This window comes from Danaus plexippus (genome assembly GCF_018135715.1).
Source record: "Danaus plexippus chromosome 18 unlocalized genomic scaffold, MEX_DaPlex mxdp_20, whole genome shotgun sequence".
Taxonomy (NCBI): Eukaryota; Metazoa; Arthropoda; class Insecta; order Lepidoptera; family Nymphalidae; genus Danaus; species Danaus plexippus.
In genome coordinates, this window is record NW_026869853.1 from 3,632,522 (window position 1) to 3,652,273 (window position 19,752).

At 38.1% G+C, this 19,752-nt stretch overlaps 4 protein-coding genes across 4 annotated transcripts in view; 2 read left to right on the plus strand and 2 right to left on the minus strand.

Annotated features, from left to right (window-relative positions):
* The first annotated feature begins 166 nt into the window (after window positions 1-166).
* LOC116773263 (ubiquitin-conjugating enzyme E2 J1-like) lies at window positions 167-2,087 on the plus strand. Its single transcript, XM_032665683.2, has one exon. The coding sequence runs from the start codon at window positions 354-356 to the stop codon at window positions 1,119-1,121; it is 768 nt and encodes a 255-aa protein (XP_032521574.1). The 5' UTR covers window positions 167-353; the 3' UTR covers window positions 1,122-2,087.
* Window positions 2,088-2,279: 192 nt separating this feature from the next.
* LOC116773049 (eukaryotic initiation factor 4A-III) lies at window positions 2,280-4,796 on the minus strand. Its single transcript, XM_032665421.2, has 5 exons — window positions 4,406-4,796; window positions 3,995-4,330; window positions 3,661-3,883; window positions 3,127-3,381; window positions 2,280-2,700 (listed from the first exon to the last, which is right to left on the minus strand). Exons 1-5 carry the CDS (start codon window positions 4,554-4,556, stop codon window positions 2,448-2,450), a joined length of 1,218 nt encoding a protein of 405 aa, XP_032521312.1. The 5' UTR covers window positions 4,557-4,796; the 3' UTR covers window positions 2,280-2,447.
* A 346-nt stretch (window positions 4,797-5,142) lies between these two features.
* Window positions 5,143-11,122, plus strand: LOC116772980 (protein hairless). The gene is made up of 3 exons (XM_032665319.2): window positions 5,143-5,759; window positions 7,191-8,675; window positions 8,752-11,122. The coding sequence occupies exons 1-3, from the start codon at window positions 5,585-5,587 to the stop codon at window positions 8,778-8,780; spliced, it is 1,689 nt and encodes a 562-aa protein (XP_032521210.2). The 5' UTR covers window positions 5,143-5,584; the 3' UTR covers window positions 8,781-11,122.
* A 1,034-nt stretch (window positions 11,123-12,156) lies between these two features.
* LOC116773314 (metastasis-associated protein MTA3) overlaps window positions 12,157-19,752 on the minus strand; it is a 36,124-nt gene continuing 28,528 nt past the window's right edge. Inside the window, exons 5-17 of the mRNA XM_061528418.1 lie at window positions 18,612-18,729; window positions 18,056-18,258; window positions 17,215-17,403; window positions 16,414-16,547; window positions 15,915-16,084; window positions 15,451-15,551; window positions 15,258-15,380; window positions 14,846-15,065; window positions 14,502-14,744; window positions 14,118-14,234; window positions 12,955-13,100; window positions 12,768-12,874; window positions 12,157-12,634 (exon numbers count right to left, since the gene is read on the minus strand). Of these exons, the coding sequence (XP_061384402.1) occupies window positions 12,469-12,634; window positions 12,768-12,874; window positions 12,955-13,100; window positions 14,118-14,234; window positions 14,502-14,744; window positions 14,846-15,065; window positions 15,258-15,380; window positions 15,451-15,551; window positions 15,915-16,084; window positions 16,414-16,547; window positions 17,215-17,403; window positions 18,056-18,258; window positions 18,612-18,729 (2,037 nt within the window). The 3' untranslated portion in view covers window positions 12,157-12,468. The remainder of the gene's footprint in view (window positions 12,635-12,767; window positions 12,875-12,954; window positions 13,101-14,117; window positions 14,235-14,501; window positions 14,745-14,845; window positions 15,066-15,257; window positions 15,381-15,450; window positions 15,552-15,914; window positions 16,085-16,413; window positions 16,548-17,214; window positions 17,404-18,055; window positions 18,259-18,611; window positions 18,730-19,752) is intronic.

Here is a 19,752-nt window from a genome sequence, read left to right on the forward strand (position 1 = left end):
AAATATATTTTTTTAATATAATACATATATGTACGATAAAATGTAGTGTATGTTTTTAAGAGATTATAATAATAAATATTGTTTCTATAATAATAGATTTCTCATTATAACGTACAATGCACAATATTTTTGGTGTGATTTTTAAATTTTTCACTGTCTGACATCTGTGCAATTTTGATTGGTTTTTGTATTTGTCGATTTATCTTCAATCTTGTATTTCGATAATTTAGATTTTAGAAAATCACCAATTGTTATCAGGTTTAATTTAATTTAATATTAATCAAGTGAATAACTAATCATCTCTTAAGGTGTTCTACGATATTTAAGAAAATTTTGTTTCTTTGATTTGTAATATGGTTGAAATGGGTGAGAAATATAATACTAAGTGTCCTGGTGTTAAAAGACTAATGAGAGAAGCCATGGAGCTAGCGGAAGCAACCGAAGAATATTGCGCCAGACCACTCGAAGACAACCTGTTTGAGTGGCACTTTACTGTTCGAGGACCTGTGGGAACTGATTTCGAGGGTGGTGTTTACCATGGCAGGATATTGTTACCAAAAGAATATCCTATGCAGCCCCCCCACATAATCTTGCTTACACCAAATGGAAGATTTGAAGTTAATAAAAAAATATGTTTATCAATTTCTGGACACCATCCAGAAACCTGGCAGCCATCCTGGTCAATAAGAACAGCTTTATTAGCTTTGATTGCTTTTATGCCTACTCCAGCAGAAGGAACTATTGGATCCTTAGATTATTCTCCTGCAGAACGCAAACTTCTTGCCAAAAAGTCTAACGCCTGGGTATGCTCTCAGTGTGGTGATATTACAGCATTACTTTCATCCACAGCCGCTAAACCACCAACAGAGGAGGAACAAACCGTGTTAAATCAAATAGCATTCAAGGGTGAAGACGAGCAAGCCAGGTCTACTTTACCAGAACCAGTCTTTGAGCCTCAAAATGTACCTCAATATGCAGAAAGAGTTCTGGAATCTTCTGACAACACAACTAGTTTTCTGGACCAACTAACTGAGATCTTGGTGGCTCTGCTGGTAGGAGTTATTGGTATATTCATTTACAGACGTTGGAATGCTCATATGCCGGTTGACCCTGAACTATAATCATACTGACTAATATAACATAGTATTTTATGATTAATTTCATACTACCCCTAATATAAAATTTATATGAAATAAATTGTATAATGTATAATTACTAATGTTAAGATATGTTTAAATTTTATGTTTGTTTGATATATCAATCTAATGTTAATAAAAATTTGTGTTTACTTTAAAAAAATGTAAGGACTTTGTTTCATATTATATATATATATATATTAATGTTGTAAAGCACAGGTCCACATACCGTTAGTCTAAACAGAGTAATAACTTAATGAAAGAGCTAAAATATCGGCACTGATTGTGAATTAATACATCACTATAATTTGTGTGATTTTTATTTTATGTCTGTAGATATTAAGTACTATTTATTAATTATAGATGTATTGTATAGTTAGGTGCAAAGTAATAAAATTTGACTTCAACCAGACCTAAAGGGTGTTTCAGACAAGTTTCTTCTCTTTTGTAATATACCTATATGTATCATAAATTTTATGACTTTTGCACTTAAAGTTCGTAGTAACATTCCAAGAGCTTACAAAACACTAACTAGTCATTCACTTGGGTTTAATGTCAAAATTTTTAAATCATTGCCAAAAATCTTATAAATATTAGCCTGAAATTTTTCCGAAATTTAGGTAAACAGTGACTTATTTCTTAAGTGTTAATAAAAATATCATTTTCTTTGTGGATGTAGTTACTGTTCAAAATTATTTCTATTCTCTGTTGCAATTTGTAAGACAAAATTGTTGTTTCAAGTGAGTTAACATTACCTTTGCCCAATTTTGTCTGACACTGTAAGTGACATTTCTCAATACATATAAGTAAATTGTAATTTGCATGTATGTTGATTGAAAATCAATTGCTGTTATTACAATGAAAGCTTTTCATTATATAGACATATATTTTAAATAATTATTTACTTTACAAATTTACTGTATGTGAGTAAAATAAAATTGATAAATTACAGTCCGAACTTTTAATTTTACTTCATTTGAATGAATTAAATTAATCAGAATTGTCTTGTTTTTTTTTTAATAGATAAATAGGTATAGGTACATATACAATGAAGGTATATAAACAAACAAGAAGTGTGAACAATTATTTTAACGGACATTCCACATACCTTTAAATAAGAGATGAAGGTAATAAAAGTCTAAATGGTTACAATAACAGTTTATTGGCTTGTAAATATTTTACATGTCTCATCTGTTCGGGGAGCTTAAATCACAATATATAATCTGTGGATGCTTAATATGACATTTGGAACATAAATGACTTCTAACACTCATCAAATGAAATTAATAATATAAAAATCTACGACACTAATTATATTAAGTCAGCAACATTCATTGGCATCTCATCAATCTGTGTGGAGTAGTACTGCTCTATGTCTCTAAGGATCCTTATGTCGTCGGACTTCACAAAGTTAATCGCAACACCCTTACGACCGAAACGACCTGATCTGCCGATTCTATGAATGTACAATTCACGATTATTTGGCAAGTCATAGTTGATGACTAGGGACACCTGCTGTACATCTATACCTCTGGCCCATACATCTGTTGTTATAAGCACCCGGCTGGAAAACAAATTATATTATATAAAATACTTGATGGTCATCTATGTTATTACATATACAAATGGCAAAATATTATAATTTGCTAGAAAATATGTATAACTGAGGCAATTGTTTGGTGCAACTGTAAGCTTTATATTAATAGCAGGATTTTGTTACATAACATCCAAGTATCCATATATATGTGGGAGGATATGGATAACAAAAGTTTTTGAAAATTCAAAATCTTGGTTGTTCAAATTCAAAGTGTTGCTACAGTTAAACCAGGGTTAACTTACAACAATACCAAGTGGAAGGAAAATAATTAAAAAATAATAATAAATCCCTCTTTCCACATATACACAGTAGTTTTGATGTCATGCATGACAACTGTAGGTCTCTATAATTTGATTTATACAGAGTAGTAGTTAATATAAATCATATATATACCTTTGTCCTGAACGGAACTCCTTCATGATATTGTCTCTTTCCTTTTGAGGCATATCTCCATGCATGGAGCTCACTGTGAAGTTGGCTTCCTGCATTTTCTGAGTGAGCCAGTCAACCTTTCTTTTAGTGTTACAGAAGATCACCGCCTGAGTGATTGTTAATGTATCATACAAGTCACAGAGAGTATCAAATTTCCACTCCTCCCTTTCCACGGCAACAAAGAACTGTTTAATACCTTCCAATGTCAACTCATCACTGGAATTAGAAGAAAATTATTAAGTATATACAGTTTTTTCAATACATTTTAAATTGTCTGTACTGTAAAATCACAATTATTTGTGTCTTGACCAACACGTTTCTACATAAGCACAGAACAATGTTATAAGTGTATTGAGCATTATTAAATGATTCATAAACCATATTTTCCAAGTTTACTTTCATATGTGTATGTATATTTTGTATAAGATAAAATATTTACATCAATGTACTCAGTTCCATATGAGTGATAAATATAAGTAAATTTCATGTACAAACCGTTTTACAAGAATCCTAATAGGATCGGTCATAAACTTTGATGTCATTTCCAGAATCTCATGGGGTAGAGTAGCGGATATAAGAACAACTTGTGTAGCCGGAGGTAGATAACGGTAGACATCATAAATTTGTTCCTTGAATCCTTTATTCAACATTTCGTCAGCTTCATCGAGGACTAGCATCTTAATAGACCTTGTACGGAGCACTCTCCTTCTGATCATATCTGAAGATTAAATGAAAAATGTAAAAAATATACTCTACAATAAATTGAAATAATTTTATTTATAATTATTGTGTATTAAGAAATATTTCTATCAGGTGTAAAATTGTTTACCGAAAACTCTGCCGGGTGTTCCTGATACAACATGCTGCCCATAATCAAGTTTTCTGATATCTTCCCCAAGATTAGTACCACCAATACATGCATGGCACTGTACATTCATAAAGTCTCCCAGAGCCAGAATAACCTTTTGAATCTGTGTGGCTAATTCTCGAGTAGGGGACAAAATCAGGACCTGTGTTTCACGAAGAGTTGTATCCAAGGACTGAAGTATGGATATTGAAAATGTAGCTGTTTTGCCCGTACCGGACTGAGCCTGAGCTATAACATCGCGGCCCTTCACAATAGGTAGTATACTTCTCTGCTGAATGGCGGAAGGTTTCTCGAAACCTGAAATAGTATATCATTAGTAATAAGACAATTATTTATTCAACTCAGTACTTGAATTATGTGTAAAAAACTAACCGTAAGTGTAAATGCCGCGTAATAATTCATCTCGAAGGCCCATGGAATCAAATGTCGGGATAACTTCCACATCTTCGCTGGTGTCGAACTCAACATTAGATAAATCCTCTGATATTATTTTACGATTATATGAAACTTCCGATGCCGTCATATTCGTGATGCCGTGTGCCAATTACTATTCCTGCAAATCCAACTTTCTAAATACAATTTGTAGTTTTGAATGAATTGGCCGCAACGGTAACAAAATGTAATCATGTAAACTTGAAACTTTGATTTTCTTCTCCTTAGGAAATTAACTGAATTAAGTATATAACAGATCGAAGAACTTCAAAAAGCCGTAAACACAGAGCGTGCAATATACAGTAATGTTGTTAAAACGAATATGGCGGCGGACTCATGAAATAGTAACAGAATAAAAAATAGTAGCGTGGCAACATTGATTTGAACACATGATCCCGAAATTATATGTTGATTTAAAAAACAATTAAAAAACTATTTTTTATAATTACTATGACTGCGCTATTAAAAAATACTTATACAAGGTTATCAAATTATTTTGAAACTTTTGCGAATTTTGCACTCCCAGTCATTCAATGAGTATTATTTATTAATATTGCTTTAATGAATAATTTCGAGTCAAGAAGTATAATTACATAATGAAAAATTGGATATTCGCATCACATTTCTTAAATATTTATTTTTTAAAATACTGTATATCGTATTCACATTGAAATATCATTTGTGACCAAAATGAACGACTTTATTTAGATTTTGAACGAATCAAAATGGATGCTGGGTGTGAATGAACTATGTACTGAAAAACGAACAGCTTTTTATCGAGTTGTTTCGTGGACCCGATTATAATCGGGAATCCGGCTTCACGGTTTTGTTTTATAGTATTTTAGGTGGTGTTAAACTAGTAACGTTGTCCAGCGTAACAGGGTTGTAGAGTACAGTGGATGAATTCTGTAGTCACGGTGTAGGTAATGTGTTTACGAGAGTGTCAGCCGAGCTTCCCGCAGGTGTCCCTAATAGGATGAGGACTCTCACGGAAATATTGAATGTCGATACGAATCAACGAGTGGTATGTGTTGGGCTGCCGTCGCTCCTCGGTGCAAAATGGCGAGAATATATGGACTAAAGTGTTGCTCATGAGCCGTCCGAGCGAGCAGAAATGAAATGCATATACAGGAAGGAACAAACACAACTCTGACAACATGTTCCAAAATGACAGAAGAAGTAGACAGAAGACATGGTGTGAATGGGAACAGCAGTAGTAAGAGTGCTCATGAGGATCCTCCTGTGCAGAGTCCAGCTCCCGCGACGACGGGTGGGAGGCTCAAGTTTTTTAAAGGTCAGTGTTAAACTGGATTATGTGTTACCAATAACGATAAATTACTCCAATATTTACTAATATCAAAAGTTAATCATCCATAATTAAAGTCATAGAATCAAGTGATCTTCCAGAGTTACAATAAAAGTAAGAAAAACTAGAAAGTCATTCATGCTCTGATAAACATAACCAGCTACATTTGAGTGAGCAGTTGCCAATTGTCTGTGCAAACCTCTGTTTTATTGTTTTGTAAGAAGCTGGTCACCGTAGCGGAAACATCACTAAGTAGGGATAGGAATAGTAGCAAATGATAGTATTTACTTCATTATTTATATGATATTCCTACAGGTTCATTATCAAAATAAACATTTTAAACTTAGATTCAAACAAATTTTCAGAATTTTCAAATACTGAATTTCTTATATACAAATTGAGGTAAGAATTCTATTGCCATCGCCCAGTTAGTTATATAAGGAAATTGTATGTAGTTTTTTTTATTATATTTTCTTGAGATGACTCGGAAAAACCGGAACTATAATAAATGAAAATGAATTATGATCGAAGAGTTGAATGAAGTGGTAAACAAAAATGACTAGGTTCAGTTAGAACTCTATTGGAGTCACTCTAAAGCCATATGTGATTTATGTAAGTCATATACAAAATAAAGTATGAATTTGTTATTAATTAATTTTATTATATACACATGTATAAAATATGTAACCTTACATAACATGATGTGTCAGTGTTAATATGATATAAATCACCCATTAGTTGACCTAAGTAAGCACATTCTATAATAAACAAACATTTGGGCCAAGTGTCACTTACACATGTAAAATAAACATGTGTGATATGAAAGTGTATCTTTACTATAATCTACACACACACAGACACACACATACACACATGTATATATACAGGATGTTAAGTGTGAGTATATTTCATTTTTCTATGAGACTGTGTTAGTAACAAGAAATAAATATGTATTCAATAATAATGATTGTCATAAGTAAATGTTGTATATCCCTGTGTTTACTTTAAGTAAATATTTTTCCATCAAATAGATACAAGTGCACTTTATCACGTGACTATAATGTTCAGTAAAAATGTCATTAACGGTGTATGTTATATTATGATAATAGTTTGTTTTTATTAGTGATATATCATGAATATACATACATATGAGTACTATTGAATGTTGGACTACTGCATTCTCTAAGTGTATATTGTGAGTACTAATAACTACACAGTTGTTTCTTATTAGTGTTATCAATAGTTATTAGGAAAAATAACTTGTGATATAAATGTACATTATGATTTATGTGATGCATGTATGAATAAAAATGAATTGAATTTGTGTTGAGTGTCCAGTATATGTTATTTAGATTATTTGTAGGAATCGGTGGATATTTATGGATTGTGGTAGAATTATAAAAAACTTTGTCTTCACAGATGGAAAGTTTATATTGGAACTGGTCCGAGGCAGCGCGCGCGAGGGTGAGCGCGCTGGGTGGGTGTCGGTGCCTCGTAAGACGTTCTGGCCGCCGGCCGCCGCCCCGCCGACGCCTCCTCACGCGGCGCCGCCCTGCGCCTCGTTGTCGCTGTCAGACGACAATTCCTCGCTGCACTCCTCGCCCTGCACTTCGCACCGCGACCACTGCTGGAAGCAGCCGACGCCGCGCCGCAACCTGTCCAAAGAGTTAGCCATGTACTACTGCAGGCCCGCTACCCTGCACACCGCTCATATCGCCACCGCCGCACGCCTCAAGCGAAGGAGACCCTTCGACACCGGCTACCATGAGATCCTCACCAACGGAGCGCTCCGGAAGACCTGTGTGAACGGCTCCTGTGACAAAAAACGGAACGGTGACGTCGGCTCGCCCGAGAACAAGCATTGTAAAGGAGATGACGTCGTCGACGGGCCGACGGAGGCCAAGACGAAGACGGACGAGGACAGGTGGACGGACTTCGACAGGGAGAAATACTTTCATATGAAACTCAAAAAACCATATCAGTATCATAAGTTAAGGGTGTACAAAAAGATGAGGCCGGCGTTACGACGCAAAGAGTTGGCCCGGGTCTTAGAAAGACTCCGAGAGAAAATTCTGTCGTTGCCCGTGCCCGTGAACGCCAAACTGGCAAACTGCAGGCAGGAGCACATGATGGTATCTCCGAGGAAGCGGATCCTGCGCGAGATGGAGCGGGTCAGTCTCGAAGACCAGGCGACCAAGCGGCGAGCGAAGACGGTCCCCGCTCTTAGCACGGCCTCCTACCCGCCCTCCCCCGGCCCCAGTCATACACAGCACCGCGGATCAGACGGGCCAGCGCGACTGTCCAACGGCACGGCTCCCAGGAAGGAGACCGCGGTGTCCAAGAACGTCAGCAGCTACAGCATACACTCGTTGCTCAGCATGCCTGATGAGAGTCCTACGCGCCGCTCGCCCGAGGCCAAGCGTTCACCGCATTCCTACCCACCGTCATTGAAGACGGAGTCTCCTTCGAGCGTCAACTCGCCCGATTTGAGCCCCAGTCCAGACAGCTACCGGTACAGGTACTCGACGCTCTCGCTGGGGTCCCCGGGTCGCGGGGCGGCGCGTGATTCGCCCACGCCGCCACAGCCCACCAACCCGCCTTCCTTCCGTGCATATGCACCGCCCACGTCCCCGTACAGTGGTCGTCCGGGGCCCGCGTGGCCTGCTCCGCCGCCGCCGGGGCCCTTCAGACGAGATGAGTGGGCTGGCCCTGGGGCTGTGAGCGGCATGAGCAGCGCACAGTATGTGTTCGGGTATGGATACGCTCCACACGTGTACCGCGCCGCGCCTGCGCCCCCTCTGTGGATGCATTACGCGTTGGCCCCGGGTGCTCCTCCCGGGCCGTGGGCGCCTCTCGCTCATCCCCTGCTCACAGACCACATACCCAAGGAGGAGCCCACGTCCGGTCAGTATGACAGACGGTTAATGTTATCACTATATCCGTAAACATTTAAATCAATGTGCCTTGTATGTCGTTCCAGATTTGCCGTTAAACTTATCAAAACATTGAAGCCGACGTCAATTGTGACGTGTGACGTCACGCGTCCGTCTCGGCGGGTCGTCTACGAGTCGAGCCCGTCACGCGACACGTCACTGGCGGGAGGGCAGAGGGGGGGGGGGCGGAACTTTATATAACGCTAAATAAACTTTATTATACTATATAGGTATTTACAAAGGTAAACAAAGACTTTTAGATTAATTAAAATATAAATTAAATTGCAATATCGATAATATATTTTTATACATTCGGAAGCGAATCAATCGAACGTGTTATTCGTTTTATTCTATAACCAATCATTCCATTGACGCGTTCAATCGGCGCCTGTTGAAGTCCAAAAATCGCATCCCACCTGTAGCTAACGGTCGCCGCTATAGTTAAAGCGTCTCTTCGCGGGGACGGAACGATATTTTTGTATAAAACAAGTTTTCCCGACGGATCCGTTTGTCCGGAAATGTATTTACAAAATTTTTATTATATTTATCATATTATAGTGGTATGTACGTGTGCAGAGTAACGAGTGTATTTTCATACGAATTATTTGAGCTGCAAAATGAATATTTTACAAACAGCTGTAAATGTTTAGCGTTTTAATGTAATGTAAGATCTTTAACGGAACTAAACAAATACATTTAAAGTTTTTAGAACGATCAGTGCCTTGAACAAATGAAGATATTATGAACATATATACGAATGGGAAAGTATTAAATGATTAATTGTTAACGAAATGTAATATACTAACGCTGTTGGCGTCTCGATGGTAGCCATTTTTTTGATATATTTACAATATAGGTGCAAAAAATTTTTTTATTCGGTCAGTTATCAGGAAAGCTAACAATATTTGAATGACTATGTTCGATCTCATTATTTAATTTAGAAACTTAACGAGGTTAAAGACTACAGTTTTTTTTTTTGTTGTTGTTGGGATCAAATTTGGATGTGTGTTTATGTAACATGTATAATAAAAGACATTGTATATAATTTGTGAATGGTGTTGTAATGAGAGTAGGTGTATTGTAAGAGAATAACGGCTTACGATGTAAAACGGTAAAGATTTATTACCTTTGAATAATAACTAAATGTAATTGTACAGTATTTTTGTATTTTTTATCGAGTATTCTATGGCGACGATGACGACGTACATGTAAAGATGGCGGATGTACGCTACGGCTTTGAGATTAAATATATAAGTAGTTTTTTTTTTTTTTTGATTTTCAGCAATTTAGTATGGAGTTATGTATTATAAGTCCAGTTAGCAACGGCACGGGACTGACTTCGGATGTAATTTTTCTTTTTAATCGTTAATGGAATTGTATAAAATAGTCGTTTTATGGGAGGCCTACTGTAACGATTGTCCGCCAACAAAGTTGAATTAGGTTAAATATAGATTTAACGGAACCTGCTCAATTAAACTCTGAGTAACGCTAGGGAACAACACTACTGTACCATATGTTGTCATTGGGACGAAACTGTTATTTTTAATTTCATATTATTTTTAATATTTCACTTTCTACTATGAATATTTTTATTTCTGTATTCTGCACAATATTGTACTGAGAGTGATTTGTTTTTATATATATATTTAAATTCTTCTATCAGATTAAATCTATAATAGGTGTACCAAAATTATACATATAAGTTTCATCGATGTTTTAAAATATATAGCTGTAAGTTTTATTTATATAGCCATCAATATAATTTATTTGTATTTAAAGGAAAATAATAAAAAAAAAATATTTCATAAATAACATTGTGATGTCCGGCTGTAAGATCACACTCTTCGTTTTTGTTACGTCACTATTTTGTCATAAATGTGTCAAATGTACTTGTCTCTGGTGTGCGGGGTGCGTGACATAAGATTCAAACATTGCAATAGTTGGATATATATATAAAGTATGTCGGTTGTTATAGAAAATTATTTATGTTCTATTTTGTAATCTATTTAGATTTAATCTTATTTATTTCTTTTAAGTATCTTCTATGCGATCTTTTAGTGAGCATTTCTTACTTAATGTTTTTAACTAACCTATGCTCACAACGGAGTGGTTATGAGACTACAACAAAAAGTACACACATGTGCCATTATAAAGCCTTACATTATAATATAAGGTTGTCAAAAATTAAAAATCAGTTTCCTCCCGCAAGCAACACGTGTCGCCGCCCTTTATGTAAACTAAATATTTTTTTTCTATTCAGACATGTATTTGTAATGTATGTGATAGCGCTTTTCGAATAAAGTGACGACGACGCAGGTGTCTTAAAATCAACTTAAAAACATATTTATCACGCGGAAATAGTTATTATCCATTATATTAAGATGTAGTTATGTACTCGAATAAATATAACTTTTTAAATATGTGTTTTATTTGTGTATTGGCGTAAGTTTTGTGTAGTATAGTATGACGTCATTCTTACATCCCAAAAATTTAGAAGACAATTTTTTAAAATAATTCTGTTAAAAATACTCGGCGGTTCTGTTGACTGAGCCAGTTGGTACTAGTTACACTACACTAGTCTTGTCCACTTTTCTTACTTTATATAAACTTAACTTCATAAGTAATTTGATTCAGCAGCTGTCTAATTAAAACTTTGTTATCCATCTTCTTTTTTCAATATGGATATATTACATGGTTTTTCATAACGAATATCTGGAATTTTAATGTAATTGTTGTGATAAAGCAAATAATGCTGTAAATTTTTTGGTAAATGAAAACGGCGTCCGTCTCAATCACAAATATCACTCGATACGTTCGGAAATTTAGATGGTAGCATGGAATGTGAGTTAGCATAACGACATCCTGCCGGTGTTAGCTTCGAACACAGCACCTTATATGATGAGAGTTCTCTTTTTTTGTTAATCGAAGTACAAACTAAACGAAGCGACTGACACTACTGTTTAGGAATAAATTGCTTTTATTTTTACTTAACAAAGAAGCAACTTAATAACAATGAATGTTAATTATGATCATTTTTAATCCTCGAGGCCATGTAGCCTTCAAACGGATCGACGTATCATAATGCAGAATTTTTTATGAAGCCAGTTTCCCTTTCGGTGATTCTTAGTTGTTTTTGGTGCACGTCGGCCAAATAATGTAAGAGTACACGGCAGTATAAGAGCTCATTTCTAAAATAGTGTGACGCATTTTTCTCGGCCAAGTTCTAAATGAGAACCAGTATATGCCAAGGAATGCGTTTTTTCCTTTTAAATTATTTAAATATATGTCACGTTAGGTTTTGTATAGTATTATTATGTTTTTTTTGTTCGTGTTATTTTAAGTTTGCATATAACAAGTGCGTAAGAAATTCGCAAAGACAAATGAACTAATTTATACAATACATTCGATACAACGGGAGGATGTGAGCAGACAATAAAAAATAAAATACACACTATTCCAATTTGTGCTTTATTTATGAAAAAAATTGTAAATTATCCTACAATGAATCTCCGAATGAAATAGACTTACATATCGTTTTATGTATCAAATACATCATTTACTCGTCGCCAGATCGAACCACATAAGAACAATATAGTTTAAAATATTATCTACAGAATCCGTCGTCGGCGATTCGATTACCAAAAATACAATCTTCGCGTATGTCGGGGCCGCTCGGGGCTATGTACACGGCAATATACAGCGGGCGCTCAGCCGAGCAGCGCCTCCATGGTGTAGGGGTGCGGCGGGGCGGGCGCGGGCTGCTGTCAGTCGAGGATCACCAGCTGCAGCGGGGCGGAGGCGGCGCCCGCCTTGCCGCCCGCCGCCGCCGCCGCGCCCAGCACCACGCCGGCCACCGCCCCGCGCATCACGCGCCACGGAGCGCGGGCGCCGCGTCTCAGCTCGCCGCAGCTCAGCGTCCGTCGGGCGGCTCTGGTTATTCAAAACGATTATATTTATGCAATACATGCAGCCTCTCCGACTGTAAGGGTCTGTAACATGTTCTGTAAATCGATATTGTTCCGAGTGTTTCTCGCATCGATTATATATAACGAGTGTATCTCACTTGGCGGTCTCGGTGGCTCTGAAATAGAGGTCGTCCGGAGCGTCCATCCACGAGATCACGTGGCGACGACCGCCGCGGCCGGTCAGGTTCGTCGGTTTGCCGTTCACCTACGAGTGAGACGTAACATCATAATGTGAATGACGTCATTAAGAGTCTAGGGAAATATAATACATAGAGTAATACTCACGTGTGCAAAAACGTGTGCGGGCAGAGGTTGTCCCGTGGCCTGGGCTCGCGCGCACATGGCCGCGTACTGTTCGCGTGATGGACGTTGCATGGGCGCCGGATGCTTGTTGGGTCGCTTGGCGGGAGGCGCGCTACCACCACAACCTCCTGGAAATGTACCGGACGTTTATGTAGCTTTCTGTTTATTCGGCTCCTTTCGAATACCCAAAGTCATTGGTGCCGCGAAACACGTCCGACTTGTTAGTCATCGACCGAAAGTTTAAATCATTTCGCCCGATGACTGTGCGTTGATTTAAATATATGAAGAATAACATTAGGTTTCTAACGTAATAATGGCATTCAGATTGCTCTAATACAAATGGTGATTGCTTCGTCAGAAATAATACAATAGAGACGCTCGTTGGAAAAATGCGAGGGTCATGGAAATTATATTATTTCTGCTTATTCAATCTCTAAGACATTTTTTTTTACAATTATTTCCATGTTCATGTCTTAAAGATTCAATAGTAATGTGAAACACTAAGGTATTTCTATAAATCAAATGAAAGTATGGAAACAAAACAAGAGAGTAACACAGACGACATCAAGTACGCACCGGCTCGGGAGACTGTTACCTCACACTACTGAATCCGTGGACTCCGCAACGAAATCATTTTAATATATTATGAAATTTATATAAATAAATCAGTGAGGGGGAAATGAATGGACACGTGTGAGAAATATTTATTGTCATAAATGTTGTTTTGGCTCCAAACCTGTCGCTACTCCGGTTATGAAAGCAGCACAAAAAGAGAAATATCATTTCATAGGAATTATTCTCTTCACAAACCTTAAACATATACAGGTTCTGTGTTCCTGAGAATCATTACTTGTGACAGATATCAATGTATTTATGAACTTATAGTACAAGAGAGAAAGGTAACTAATACATTAAAGAGAAAATTATATCGGCAAGAAAGAAAATTAGGTAGAATAGAAGGATTGAGAAAGACGTACGGAAACGTGAAGCAGTCCAAGCGGTGGCAGTACGAAGAACGAAGGACGCGGGGCACATAAATAAAATATGCAGAAGCAGAAGAGCGATAGCAACAAGGGTCTGTTTGTTGAGTGATTGAGTGTGTGAGTGAGTGAGTGAGTGAAGGATGTGAGGTTATCGATACTGACTGTCGAGGCCGTTGATGTCGTCGTAGGCGCGCCGCTTGAGAGCCGGCGCGGCCGCCTCGCTGCGGCGCGCCTCCAGCTCCGCGCGGGACACCACACGCTCGTACATGAGGCTGCCATCTGCCCGACACGACACGTGATCAATATAGTTAGGAAACATTAAATAAAGCTACGATTTTGTAACAGTCAATTAAATTTATTCGTAGATGTAGAAGCTACAGGGCGAAGGCGTTAAAGCACCACATTGAATTTTATCCATAAGCAAAATGGTAACGCTTAGAAAAACTAAAATCATATTTTCGAATCAATTTGTTTGTTAGAGAGAACAGAGAACACATGACCAGGACTGAACTTATAACTAGCAGGAAATAGAATATACATTCTCACCTGGGGCCTTGGGCGGCTTGGGGAAGGCGACGTGGTTTGGTGTGGGCAGACGTTCGCGCGGGGTGAGGGTGAGCCAGTCCTGGGCTCGAGGCGCGGACGTGCCCAGAGCGGCGGCGAGTCGGGCCGCTACCGCGCCCACGGGCCCGCGGGCACGAGCGACGCCTCGGACCTCCGCCGGGACCACGCCGCCCACGCCGCCCACGCCGCCCACACCACCGACGCCGCCCGCCATCGCTATCGTACCTGATGGATCACATTATCAGTAATAATAACAATTTTATATCGAAGATGTTGGCATCGATAACGTAAAGTCTATGTATAAACAGTCCGTGTACAGTACTCACACTCGTGTTTGACCTGGTGCAGGTTGATCGGTGAGAAGGGTGAGCGCGCGTAGTGCCTGGGTCTGCGGAGGGCGCGGGCGAGGCGGCGCGCGAGTCTCGTGAAGGGCGAGGCGCGGAGATAGAAGGCGGCTCGGGTCTTCATGACGGGCCGAGCGCCCTCGCCCGCGCCGCCGTGAGCAGTCGCCATGTGGCGGGCCAGGTGAGCGCGCAGTTTAAATTCCTGAGGAAAATAAAATATGTTAATAAAAACAGAACACAGGAGGATAGTGTAACATACAGATATACATGACAACGACTACTCTATAACGTTATAAACAAGGTATTAAGATACGGACGGCATAGTAAAGTACACTTAGTACGCCGTCTGTAAAAATATTGCTTAAGTTAAGTAATAGGATGAGCGATACGGTACCTTGGCGCAGTTAACCACGGAGCACCTGTGCGGTCTGTGCGACACGGACAGTGCTGTGTCGTCGGCCTCCGCCCGCACCCCGCGCCCCGCCTCCGCCTCGCTCTCGCCGAACACTCCCGCCGTCTGAGACGTATGGTTATATATAGAGGGTAATCTATTACTCCACATCGGTGGATTCTTACGATTGTTTTACCTTAAGTCCTCCGTATTTTTTCCAGTACTGCCAGCAAGCTCCACATAATCTGTACTGTAAATGCTGTGGTCCCCAGGCGTACCACTGGTTTGAATTTGTCACTGAAATACGATACATTATATGAACTACCTTATTTTTCTCCAGCATTCGATAGTATTGGATATAATTGTAAACGAACCATGGACAAAGGTAAATTTATCAATCACATATCCATATTTCTTATCAATTTAAATACTACACTTCTGATGATAGGATATTTGTTAATATTCATTAGCAACTATGTATAATCCCAACGTATTCTGAATTTAAACACAATCACTCTAGTTTACAATTCATAAATCTGCGATCATGATGTTAACGTAGACTTATGAGTGATGAACTACAAACGCTCAGTGTGTAGTGTGATGTGATGTGATGAGTGTGAACACAGTAAAGTAAAGTTCCTCATGGCGTGGCGCATGTACCTTGACACGAGGCGCACATGGTGGGTGCGGCCGCTGTGCCGTTGGTTCCTCCGTTCAGCACGGCTCCCTTGTTGGCGACGCCGGCCGCCGCCCCGGGGCCTCCGCCCCCCGCCGCCGCGCTCGTGATAGCCGCCGCGCCACTCGACAACAACGCTGGATTCGGTTTGTTACTGCAATCATAGTACTGTTTTAATATCTGCCATCTATATATATATCGATTGAAGTGTCCTAACTTTAGTGACAATTCGAAAACTGTTTGATGAATATCAAAAACATAACGACTTTGATTTGAAAAATGTATATTTGTATTGATCGTAATATCTGTGAGTAGCATAAAAAGCAATAGTGTTAACCAACTTATAAAACTAAGACACTAAAACTGTGCTAGCAATCTCATTTCTATAAAGAAGCGACATGAACAACAGAAATCAACTCAAGGTAATAGCAACCCAAGTGTGTAAGGTTAAGGTATAATGTCGTTTGCGGTACAAACACTCACTAATTGGGAATGTACACTTGCTTCAGCTTGGACTCCGCCTCCACAGCCTTCACCCGTTTCTGTTGCACGTAGCGATCCGTCGTCTTCCACATGTAGTAGTACTCCACCAGATTCTTCAGTGTCTTCCACGGCAGCTGGAATATTGTTAGACAAACATTCAACAAACGCTTCATTAATATAAAACTTTTAATTATCTTCAAGTAACGTTACAAGAAAATGAAATGTTCATGCGTAATTCCTATAAACGGCAGACAATAGATTCGTAAGTACAGTAACTTCTATACAAATGAATATCGAAAATTCGACTTTGATAAGATAAAAAACACATCTGTAAAAATCAGTAGCAGGAACTTTGTCCGATACCAACAAAGAAAGTCATTTAAAAGATATCACTGACCATAATCTATACAATATTGTAGTGAAACTCCTTATGCGACTTCCAACAAGGTCGCGTTAAACGTTTCAAGCTACCGGGAGAGGGGCGGGGAGGAGGGGGGGACAGAACGAGAGGGAATGCTAGGAATTCGAACGCATCCGGGTAATCGATTGTGACTTGTAAGTAATGTTAATAAAGTTTGTTTTAAAGGAACACTCAAATTCCTTAAAAACCTATTTCCACCCCCTTCCTGCTTTCATTGAAACATTACGAATTTTCTCTTCATCCTCGCGGAGGGAGTCAACGCAATTTTTTTTATATTTCATTGCATAACGTAAATTTAGTATCATAAAGTAGCGCGCCAAGCCAAGTAGTTGTAATCCAATATATTCCGTTAACAAAAATAACCGTATACGGTAACTCACAAAGTCCTTCCGTACATCAGCGAAGTCCTTGCCGTATTTCTCGAGCGCCTCCTCGAACAGGTTGGCCTCTGAGGCCGACCACTCCTCCATCTCGTCGCGACACAGCACAGGCCCGGAGGCCGGCACCAGCGACGACAGAGCAGCCTCTATGCTGTACCCGGACTTGTGCAGCGTGTCCATGGCGTGGAACTGGAAATGATAAGCTTGTATGAGACAATGGAACCAGATATTATATAGTATCCAGGTAAGTATTGAGGACTATTTTCATTAAATAAGTATTTCAATGTTAGCACAATTTTTTTTTTATTCTATTAATTAAATGTAGAGATATTTTTTATTTTATTTTTTTTTCCTTTTCATTGAATCAATATTAATATTGATGTCTTGGTACAGTCTGTAGGTATTTTTGTTCCAACTTGTATGTATTTGCTTCCTATTAAATAGTTGATAACCAACATTTGCGATATATTTTTAATTTCACAATTATAAATCTTATTTTATATTATATTAATGATTATATTAGAGTGTAATTAATTCTATTTAAAGTGTTGGTGTGCGGATGAAGAACAGTGTTTGAGCAGTCTGTTGTTCAGACTGGAACAAACAAAAGTTTTGCAAAATCTGTCTTATTTAAAAGTCACATTGCGCTTTTACTAATATTGTGTTAATCTTTACTAGGACACATTTCCTAGTTACATTTATTCTTATTTTGTTTTATATCCAAATAGTATTTTCACTCATTAACATTTTACTTTCACTGCACACCACATAAAACTATTAGTACTGTCTGTGTACGTCCTATATACTCAGATATATAAATATATAATATTATTGTCCGTACAAGAGTTATGTCCCTGCTGGCGGCCGCCGCGGACATGTGTAGCGAGGGCTGTTTAACACTGGAGCTGCAGTCCAATGCCCTGGCGAAGGTGCCCACAGACCGAGCCACCACCAGGAATTGGTCGATCTGCCGGTCCGAGAGGCCGTGGGACGGCGTCCACACCAGAGTCTCCAGCGAGCTCGAGCTGCGGCCGTCGTCCTCGCCTGGAAATCAACATCGTACAACTATCAGTATGTTATAGCTAAATCAATATGAAAAATTGTTCCGTGTTTCATTAACTAGAAATGCAACATGCTGTATATGAGAAATAATAGCAGAGATAATAAAAATAAGGTAAAACACGTTGGGTGTGTTTTAATTTTAGTATTTTACTGAACTCATGTTGCTTTCATCATAACTAGTATTAAAGCTCCATTATTACTGAAAAAACGCCTTTGTATACTTATACACAGTTATTCCAAGCTATAATGCGAACGTAGTCACAGGCAAGAACTAGCTTATGTATATATCTTTATATTTAATGTATCTATGTATGTTCATGAACAAATCATCTCACCTTCTTTTAATAAATTAGTTACTTCAGTCTGATATTTACTTCCAACTCTGATTTCTCCCTTATCTGCTAATAAAGTCTTTTGTGAAGGATCAAATACTAAACAATAAAAAAATGCGTCCTGAAACAAAAACAAAATATATATATTATATTTATTCAACAAAATAAATTAATAAATACATTGAATATTTTTATTATTATTATTTGTTAGTTAAATGTTCAAAATATATGTATATAATATAGTACAACACAAGTTAGCGTTGTCTTTGCATGCTTAGCACGAGTTTGCGTCGTCGCTCACACTACATACGAAGCGTTTCACGTTTCACATTCAATAACGCACGTGTATACTGCAATGTAGGTAGATTTATGAACGAAAAACTATTTAACCTCCGTATGTATAGTGACTGTGCACACTCAGACTAAGCGTACTGTAGTGTATTGCGTCAACTCGGGATGGCTTTGGTATAGGAGTAAGCTTATTTTAAATCGCGATGACGTCATTGATATCGTTTAAGTTAGTAAAAGTAGGTACTTCGATTTTTAATTACGATGACGTCATATAGAATAAATTCAATTTAGACTATATGTGTTTCGTTTAAAAAATAATATATATCACACCAAAATTATATTAATATAAAGGCTAAAATTAAAACTTATTAATAATCAATGAACGTACAAAAAAAAAACGGATTACTTAATTTTTTATATACATTTCAAGGTCGCATATCGAAAGAAGAAAAGCAAGGCCAAATTACGTATGTGTATATATTTTAAATAAAAATTAATATGCATCATAAAATTCCCGTTTAATGATTTGGTAAAGGAAAATTGTTCTTTCATATGATATATATTATACGTATTTAGGCACATATGAATCCCATATGCATGTATGTATGTGTGTTTGTATGTAGTTCATTAATAATATTATATTTAGCTGTCTGATGTTTACAATACAGCGAACAGGAAGTCGGTCCAGCGATACGAGATAGTCAAGTGCATGTCCATTTCCTCGTTAGTTTGTATTATAATAATTTGAGTGTTCACCTCGAGCCGTTAAATACGTTTATAGCAAGTAACATGATATTGAAAACGTATAATGCAATAGGGGATTTTTTCAATCGAATAAAATAGAGCTCAAATA